This window comes from Crocodylus siamensis, chromosome 7 (assembly GCF_052110815.1).
Source record: "Crocodylus siamensis isolate JL-2025a chromosome 7, ASM5211081v1, whole genome shotgun sequence".
Taxonomy (NCBI): domain Eukaryota; kingdom Metazoa; phylum Chordata; order Crocodylia; family Crocodylidae; genus Crocodylus; species Crocodylus siamensis.
In genome coordinates this window covers 66,274,495-66,284,999 of record NC_143401.1, presented here as the reverse complement: position 1 = coordinate 66,284,999, position 10,505 = coordinate 66,274,495, and the positions used below count along the sequence as shown (strand labels likewise).

At 34.2% G+C, this 10,505-nt stretch overlaps 1 protein-coding gene across 14 annotated transcripts in view; it reads right to left on the bottom strand.

The window, feature by feature from the left end:
- Positions 1 to 214: 214 nt before the first annotated feature.
- Positions 215 to 10,505, bottom strand: part of PCGF5 (polycomb group ring finger 5) — a 104,950-nt gene continuing 94,659 nt past the window's right edge. For 9 of the 14 annotated variants that reach the window (XM_090057055.1, XM_090057061.1, XM_090057056.1 and 6 more), the window contains one exon: positions 215 to 10,476. In XM_090057055.1, the coding sequence (XP_089913181.1) occupies positions 10,429 to 10,476 (48 nt within the window). In that variant the 3' untranslated portion in view covers positions 215 to 10,428. The remainder of the gene's footprint in view (positions 10,477 to 10,505) is intronic. The other 5 variants (XR_016443457.1, XR_016443456.1, XR_016443455.1 and 2 more) reach the window with 5 other exon arrangements.

Here is a 10,505-nt window from a genome sequence, read left to right as displayed (position 1 = left end):
GAGGCTAGATAACTACCTAGCCAGGATCATTTGACCCCAGCATTCTTTCCTGCATATGTTAGGGGGTCAGACTTGATGATCCAACCATACCAACTATGAAACTATAATGGTTGCCAAATTCTACATCAAGTTGATGGTATACCTGCATGATAAGATTTAATATGAGAAAATGCGTTGATTCAGGTATTTTTACACACTAGAGAAAATTCAGATAAACCCAGATGATTTTTTTTATTGCACAAAATAAATTATATAGAAAACAAAATGCAACAAAACAACTTGTATTGTAGGCCGCACAACAGATGTTACAACATGAATATATTTATTGCTTTGAGAAAGGAGCAATTCAGTGCTAGTAAGCAGATTAGTTATATTTCTTGCTTATCTAGATTTTTCATAGGATTAATGCAACTGGGCTAGAGGCATCTTGCAGCATATGGACCATACCCAATTGTAATTTATTCTTGGCTACTACGAAGGTACTGGGCACATTCCTGATATTAGCATGAAGCATTCAATTTAACATCACTGATACCAAGGCATACATAATAATCATCAGAAGCACACATATATCAAATAATTCATGTACAAGATTCTAAAATGCCCATTCAGAGAGCTTGCATGAGCTACTGTATTAAAATTCATCTCGTTTACAAATGTAGATAACACCCCAAACAAACAAACTCATTTCACTTTGCTTTCATATACATCCCATGAGGGATTTTACCAAAATGACACCTATTTACCAGCACCTGCTTAGAAAAGTATTTTTTTTTACTATTGTAGCTATGAACTTATCTTTTCCAGGGCAACATTCAGTTTACGAGTTTGTAACTAAGTTGAAAAAAAATATTCCAGGGTGACCTTTGGGAAAGCAAGGGAGAATACCCTGTGTTTATTTTTTAGTTAACAAATACATATTTGTTAAAAAAAACCCTTCTAGAGCACTGGAATATATGCATCGTAGTACAAAACATGGATGTGAGTTTTTAAAACATGACTTTGTATGCCCTGACATGCTAAGTTCCCAGTAATTAACATGGATTTAAGTAGTATTTAACAAAAAATTTAAACTGTAAAATATGCAAGTTATATTTTAAAAATATGTCACTTTACTAACTTAGAAAAGCATGTGTATAATTAATACAATAATGTTGTCACATGTATTTGTAGTCTGCTCAGGATTTGTAATCCTCCCACTATTTAATAATCATGTTACTGTATACGTGGCTATTTTTGTAATGTAATTTATTGTGAACTCATGCACTCAGAAGAGTTACAGAACTCAAACTTAAAGAAAGCTAACAGTTTAAGTTTAAATAATGCTAGAAATTGAAGCATAAAACCACACAAGTAAATAAAGTTAGGGTTAAAGTGGAAACTCTTAGCCATATTCACATTTTAGTTTTAAGAAGGTATAAACAAAGTAACACCACTAAAATCAAATCAGCAGCTCTGATTCTGCATCAGGATCTACGATTGCAGACCAAGGCAGAATCTCCACTGATGGGAAGGGTCCCAGTTGAGTAAAGACTGAATTATTCTGTAATGGCCATTGTCTTTACCAATGTTTACCTGCATGCAACAAGATGGCTGTGGGACAGTCTGTCAGCCATAATCTCTCAAAACCATGTAAAGCAAGTTAATTCCTGGGACTATCCAAATGTTTGTTTTATTTCTTTTAAAGTGCCATTGGTACAACCAACTATGCATTAGTAACTCAAATGATGCAATCATAACAAGTATATATCATAGCAATTGTTTCCTGTGGTACGGCATTCATAAATGCTAAGTACCAGATACGTCCCCCTGCTCTGGAAAAACATTATCTGCTTGACTAAACCTGGATGCCATTCTCCCACTCTGGAAATTAGTTATTACCTACTGCAATTATTTTGTTACAACTTTACAGACAACTCTACGGTTTGTATAATTCTATAGACTGTAAACGAAATGTCTAAATACACCATAAAACATCCATTGGAATGTGACCATCACAAAGAGATTAGAATTTTGTTATAATGCTATGAACACTATAAAGCAGGAATGTTATAAAGCAGGACAAGGCTAATATCAAAGATGAAAAACAGCACCATCATAATAAATTCTGTAATCAGGTTTCTGATGATATAGTGAATTTTGTAGCCAAATATATCTGACCTGGCTAAGTCCAAATATAAAATGCTTTTAGCCCAGTTGTAATAACTTTACATCTTTATACAGAATAAACATTCCATAAAATCAACAAAGGATGCATTTGAGCACAAAAATAAAAATATTTAAGTGATTCTCTAAGCAGCATTTTGTTTTTTCAAAACATAAACATAGATATTGGACAGATTAAATATCTACAAGTGCTTTTCCTTTACAAAAATACATATATTCTTAATAGTAGGATAGACTAAGTCATTAACAATGACCTTCTTTTTTCACTTCAATTTGAATGATTTATAAGCTAAATTTTACAACCACAAAAAGGTTTATTTGTAATAAGATGTTACCACTTTTGACAAAAAGCTTAAAATATTTTATATTTTAAAAGAAAATCAGCAACATAATATTACAATATGTTCTATGATCTCTTAAGCATTGTGAGGGCTGTTATATTAAAAACTGATAGCCACTGACCAGATGCAAGGAAGCCTTAGAACATAGTTACTGTCTTTCTTACCATTACTTGGATCACAGCTTATATAAGGACACTTAAGCCCCATCCAAACAAAATCCCATTTAGAGTACTATACCATCTATTCAGTAACCTAGAACATTTTACAATTCAAGCTTTGCACTGATTTTTAAAAATGCAAAATATTTTCTAATGGCTGACTTTATAATAGGGGGAACAATTAAAATTATGCATTGCTAAATGCTTATTCCAGGAAGTTTCTATTCTAGAAAAAAAGTAAGAATTAATATTTATTGCAAATTTTTAAACTGGCAGATTTAAGAATCCCTTAAGTAACTGTACTGTTGCTTTCTATTTTAGTTTAGGACTCTCCTGGAAAAGAAAAGAAAGAGCTTAATCATATTTCTTTTATTTTATCTATTTTGTACCACACAACAGATAAAATATCTTTGATGTTTTTGCTAATCAGTAATTTGACGTTATGGAAAGCAATGCTATTTATTAAAAAAATAGCTATAAAAATCTGTAAAATGTATTATGTTTCTCATGATCCTCCAAGTCTGCCCTTTCCACCCTCCAAAATACACTGAACTACAACCAGAAAACCCAAAAGTAGCTTGGTGAATATTTTGTGCTTTGGAAGGTTTACAAGATAGACAGCACGCTGAAGTATTTTATTAATTCATAGGCCAGGTATAGCAGACACATCAGTTGTGCAAGCCTCTGCGCTTTTTCTCATTAATGGACATTAACCATGACCTCCAAGAGCCACTCTTATTATCTATGGACTGGTAACAAAATCCTTACACTAATTCCCATAATCTATTATTAAAAACCCCCACAAAACTGACAGATGTAGTTTGATGACATGCACAGCTACTTACCAATAAGATGTATTCAATTAATGCAAGATGCACTAATTCACTAGGCAGATAACAACAGTACTCCTCAAAAAAGTGCCAAAATGCTTTGCTCCAGTCAGTTTCTGGATGGATAATTTTTGGTAATAAAAAAGGCTCTTAAATTCTTTAGGCAATCAGATTATTTTTATAAAAAAATACTTTAAAAAAATCTTTGCGGGTAAACTAAGTTTTGTCAGTCAGAAGCAAAGAGTGATTTTAAGTCAGTTAGAATGTGGTTTTTCGTAAGAAGAGAGAGAGCAACACTCATTCTACTCAACCAAAATCCCTCAGCAACTGCCTATGTTAGTAAGCATACATTATAATACAAAACAGTTTTAAGGAATAAACTACCATCACAAAATATATACCTCACTTTGACAGTAAACATTTTTGCTATCTTTTTTAAAAAATACCAACCTCTGTACATAGCCAGCATCATATATGTTTTATCTTTGCAGCAATTTTACTGAACCATTTTCTCGATTGTCACCTGATTTCTCGTTCATTACCTAGAGAAAAACCCAGAAACAACTACTTATGCTCATTTCACACTCTTAACCGTCACATTTTGTTAGGCTTCATTAAAAATATTTGTTAGAAAACACACATGAAAGTTACTTTACCAAAAAGTATGTAGAATGGATCATACCAGCACACAAATTCAATCTAATGCCACTCTTTGGTTCAAGTTAATGTAATCACTAAAACTAGTTCTTCCGATTTCTGGCCTCTCCCACATTTGAGTATGGAACCACATCTCTCCTGCCAGGCAGCTCTAACTAATTTTCAGGTTTGTGGAGTGTTTTAACATAGTTACTAGTCTCTCAGGATATGGACAGCATCCTGGTAAATAAGAAACCTATTAGTAAATCAGTTTGCTATTCTGGATCCTGACCTCTTGTCTTTCATTCCAGATGTCAGGGATATAGAGAACACGACAGAAAAAAGAGCAGGGAGATGAAAAGAAGAAAAATATTTCCCCCCTCCCCTAAAATTAGTAGTGTTAGTTTGTTTGGGACCACATTCCTGCTGAAGATGCTTCAACTGGTGAGCAAAAGTAAATCTTATATATAGTGCTTTGAAAATGCTGATAGATTACCAAGTGGAAACTTTCCATATTTCCTTGTTGTGGTTCCAGCCCTGTGTGTTCTGGAAGCCATCCTGGGACATGCTAAGTAAGTTTTGATCCCTTCTATAATGTATCTGTAACTGAATATGCTTTAGGAAGGAATTACTTTTTCCATCTGCCTAGGAAGAGTTAGATAACTTAGGCCCAAAGCATTTAAAACCAAACCAAACCAAAACTTCTTGACTTGACCAAATCTACTAAGGTATACTTTTACCACTGTTTCCATATTTAGAACATTCCATCATGCTTTCTCCTCCAAATGTTGAAGTTTTTGGACAAAACAAATAAAGAATGATCATTTGAGGCATGGATGGGCTAGTCTTCCTCAAGACAGACTCCAGAGCAGAAAGAACTATTTTGCCCTCATAAACAATGCAGTAAGGTCTGTCTTCTTACAAAGATTTTCTTGAGCCTCTTCCAGCTAATATGATGCAACCAGGAAGAATAATCTTACAGGAAGGAAATATAGGGAAGTAGATACCATTAGTTCAAAGAGCTAAATTTTAAAAGATCATAAGACAGACCTTATGTGGTTTGTTGCACTGCAGAAGAGATTAGTTTAGTCACAGGAGAGAAGCTGCTTTACTTCAGTATCTAGATTTGGTCTTCTAACTAGTCTCATGTAAATGTGTGTCATAATCATGGTGCTGCCAGACTGAACTAAAACTTGCATTAGAGACAACTTGATGGTTCTCCAGGTGCGATTCTCTAAGGGAGGCCTTCAAAATTTTACACTCAAGATTGCAGGAGGAGGTTCTATTGTTACAAGGGCTTCCATCACAACTAAACAAGAGACTAAATCACTCTGTAGGTACCTTTGCATCTCTTATTGTGAATAGCTCCAGACTGCTCGTAGAAATCCTTCAAACTATTTTGTTCAGTCTTGTTCATGAAATCGTCTGTATGCATAAGACTAGAAGACCCATGGATTACATGTGAAGCTGGATACATCATAACATGTTCTTTGAGTTTGAAGGTCAGCATCTGAACTTTTCCAAGCTGGCAAGGTTGCATCCAACTTACAATTTGAGATGCCATCAAGAATCCTTCTACCCAAATTTTATCTTTTTTGTATACCTATTCATTTTCTTGAAGCATGAAATAAGAAAAAGATCTAGAGAATCCAGCCTATTCTGAGGAATAGAAATTTTTGTCTGGATTCCTTAATATTGAGAATGAAGTAGCTAGAATGGAAAATATCCTCCACAACACCACTTATTTGACAGGCATCAAACTATTACTGTCAAACTAGCTAACTGGTCAATGAGGAAGATTTAGACCCATTTCCCTCTTAGCTCACAAATAAAAAAAAAAAGAGTCCATTCTCTAATATCTTTGTTGTGAGCAAAAACAAAAAGGACTCACCAGTCCTTAGAAAACTTTGGTTAATCCCTGTAATCAGCTAATACCTCACTTAAACATTTCTTAATGCAAAATTCCATGTATGTGATTTTGAGAATCAGAAGATTATTGCTTATCTGGAACCTAAATCAGTTACAGTCTGGCTGAGCTGGCTGTTATGGCTTTTGAGGACACCACATGGAATATCCTTCTGTAACTGCTAAATGGAGTACTTTGACCTTTGTGGTGAAGGGGAAGTAGAACGCAAATGGAACAAAGGAACTCAACAAATGGTTCTATTTAGAAAGCAAAGACCTGCACATTTTGGTTTCCTATGAGAGAAGAGAGATCAAGAGAAAAATTACTTGCTGCTTTCTTAATTCCAGGTTTAACAGCTACAACTGGAATGGATGAAGTGGAAGTCCTGAACTGTATCTTCATCTGTGCTGAACAAAGAAAATATAGCCAAAGTCCAAAAGAAGAACAGTAAACTCCCCACAGCATTAGCTAGGACTGAATTATACTTAGCATATATAAAAGGAAGAGAAGTATAGCCAAAAAGTCTCAGACTAAAGGAAAAACACAGGATCCAGAATTCAAGGTTACTACCTGGCAAAAAGTAAGATTAATACAGTCTGAGAGTCATCCTTTTTAAATAGTCTCTAGTAATATATTTCTACAATATTTATATTGCCTAATAACAGAATATATTTCTTTCTATAGTTGTTTCACTAGGAGAAAAACGAATTCATTAATACACAAAAACAAATGTTATCATTCAAAGTGTAGGATGTTGGTCTAAAAGATATGCTGTATCAGCAATCAGGCACTTATAACATTTTCCTTAAGACCATAAGAGTCAACAATATAAAATTCATTTTTTATAAAAGACTGCAATCACATTTTAATTTTAATTAGATAGTAATTATGTCTTAGCTGAGCATACTTACATTGAGTTTGACATAATTTTAGGACTTGATCCTGAAAATATTCATGGGAATATCCCTTATTGTACTAATAAGTCTTAAAGACTGAGTGGTTATTTAGACAAGAAGGAAATACCCATGTGTTTGTTAGACTGTAAAGTTGGACATAGTGTTGGGGCACTGTACAAGTACAATATGTAATATGCATCAGACTAATCTAATTTAATTGTATTATATTTGCATCTGAGATCTTACTATTCTGTAAACTCTTAACTTACAATACATATGTTACTAGACAAATACTGCATACAGATCTCTAGTCAAACAAAAGGTATTACTATTGACTTTTGTTAATTGGCTAACCTGGATGTAGAAGGTTAAAACTTATAGACACTTGTTTGAAAGAGAAACAATCTTTCCTGAATAATTAAAGGTAGAACAACTAGTAAATTCTAGTTCATAGTCCCCTGTGGCTCAATAATAAGCTTCCAAGGTGTATTATCTTGAGCTGCATCAATTAATTCAACTTAGCTCACAAGATGGTTGCCACCATGTCAAGGAGCTGTACATTTGTATACTCTGATGTGGCTTAAGTGACTTAGTTAAGTCACCTTAAATTGAATTAGTACATGTCTATGCACCCCTTGTGTGATTTTCACGTAATACTCATGTGCTTACTTCATTACAACTCATCTTTGGCACATGAGTCTGTACACAAGTTCTCTTATTCCTACAGTGTTTGCATATATTTAATTGGCACAAATGCGTCAACAGGGATAATCAAATATACACATGTGATTTATGTTCCATATAGAAAAAAGAAATTTCCTGCAGAAGTCACTCTTATGTTATACTGGCTGCATGATATGCATCTGGTTGGCACCTCACTCCTAGAAGAAGTATTTAACCAATCAGGCACTGTGCCATTAAAACAGAAACATTTAAGTGTAGGTAGCTAAATCATATATATTCATAAGCAGTGAAGGCAGCGATTGTCAACTGGGAACAATAAAACTATGCCCGACAGTAATGTCCATGCTTACTGTGAAGATCTGCCTTCTCTTATCCAATCTGTGTTGGATTAAACATATTATAAAATAAGGCAATTACCAACTCCGAGCAAGCTAAATCTATGGCTCACTGAACTTGGAATGCTGAAAGTCATTATAACCATCCAACCCCTTATTGGTTGCAACTCAGAGTCCTTCATAATACAGTAAGACATTTCAGTGGTCATACTATATTTTATATGAATTTGCCGATTTAATGAAAAAATCTTAGCTATGTAAAATGTTTGAAAATGGATTTAAAATGATAACTTGAGTGCTGTTTTTCTGATAAAAAATGTCAATGGGTGGTCCAAAATTTGCCAAAATAGGAAGTACATTGCTAAACTGTTACCTAAACCAAATAAAAATTAACATTAAAAATATTATTATTAGTAATATTGACATGAACTGAAACCAAATCCTTCATTTTTAAGTGAAACCATAACAGAAATACTCCTGGTGTAAAAATACTGTATATATAAATTGTAAGGTGCATTTAGACCCTGATCCTGCACACAGATCCAGCTAGAAAAGTACTGTGCTTGTGAAGAATCCACTTATCCACAGAGGACAGAGGCCTACCTATGAGGAACGTCTTATCAGCTCTGTCAACAGTATGGGCAAAGCAAGCCCTACAATCAACACGTGCCTACAGATGAAAGCAGCCTGCTTCCTCCTGCTACAATGCTTTAGCACAATAGGGCAATCTTGACCTGTAATGGTAAGATTGCTAAACAGAATGCTACCTGCTATGCATTTTTGCTCCTGTTTGCTATATGACTTTTGGAATACAAAGGTAGGATATGACATGATGTGTACACACAGGTGAAATCCTGGTCCTGCTTAAGTTAATGACAAAACTGACAACTTCAGTGGGGCCACGATTTCATGCATAATGCACTTACATGTGTTACATATTTAAAAACTGAGACTGCGTTTCTATAGAACCTATATCCTATCGCCTTAAATACTCTGATCCCATGTTTCTTGAGTTGGGGTTTTTATTATTGTTTGCTTTTTTCTGAGCATGACTAACTTACCCTGTGGCAACTTCTGAAAGCCTAACTTGCTCCCTTTTTGTTTTATGCAAGAAAACAAGTGGTAATATACAATACTTACAGCTAAAACATATTCAGCATTACTTAACTGTATTTTTCTCTGCAGTTTAAAGTAAAAAAGCCATTATGACTTTTAAACAGAGCTAAAACAATGGAAGACTACAGAAAACATATGCAGTAGTGTTCCCAGCAATGTTACCAGAAACCTCAACACAATGTTCTACACTAGAACTATTATACTGTGATACTAGTTCCTAGGGGAAAGTACCCTGAAAAACCAAGTATTTGGGTCAAACTGTTTATTTTCCAATACTGCATCACCTTTTGTTATAATGAAACTAGCTTTGACTGTAAATAATTATATACATCTTCAATAGCTTCTAAACACCATGTAACCACAACAGACATTTAATATAATCAAAGCTATATGTTTTGAAATATGTCACTTCGTATTCTTTTTACATATACTATATGTCTGATGTAGATACACCTTAAAAAAAAAAAAAGAAAACCTGAATATGAACGCCACTGACAAAAATATATACATTTTGATATGTGGTGTGACCTTACAGAGAAAATGCTACTTTTCCATTTAGTATTTAAATGATTTTTAACCTCACTTTTACAAACACTTTATTAGAAGAACCATAATCTGGCCAGCTTCCATTATCCTAAAATACCTGCATCTCAAATCGTCAATTTTAGACAAATTGTAAAACCGTGCATTCAAAGGTTATGAAGTTTTTAAGTGATACTGGCAAACTATTTAGGCATTTTAATTACTGTGTTCTGCTCTTGTGCCTAGGGTACACATCATTCATAGCATAAGGACTGCTGCACACTCATGAGTGAGCTATACCTGGACCTATCAGAAGCTTACCAAGAGAAAGGTAGTGGCACAATAACCACTTTTCTAAATATATTTTCTATACAAAATATTTCAAGATATAATCCTTATTTTTTTGTACAGTACTCTATCATTTATACAACAATATTCAGTAAAATAGTAATTGTGTGAAAATTGCAACACGACATGGAATGAGCACTTGGCCATTTTGCTAGTGTAATCAACATGAAGACCAGAAACTTTTTCTAAACAAACAGGCAAAATATTCCATAGTTTCTGAATCTTGACTGCACACTTCATGATTTTGGCTATGACTTGCAGCACACTTGTAAGATACCACAAATATCTTATGCACATTTCAGTAGCAGAATGGCACTTGGCTTGCTCTAATAGAAACAACAACTGACAATTTTAAGAAAGACAAGGTTCTTATTTGCATGCTGAAAATCTGGTTGTGTCCCCCTAATCCAGGCACATCCATTCATTGTGCAATCTGTCGATGGGTAAACAATAGTGCAGAATTCATCTCAGTATGGTCTGGACCTTTGGTCTAGCCGAAGTCAATTCTGGGTCGATACTGCAGTACCATAGGATAAGACTAAAAATAAAACACAAAACACAACAACA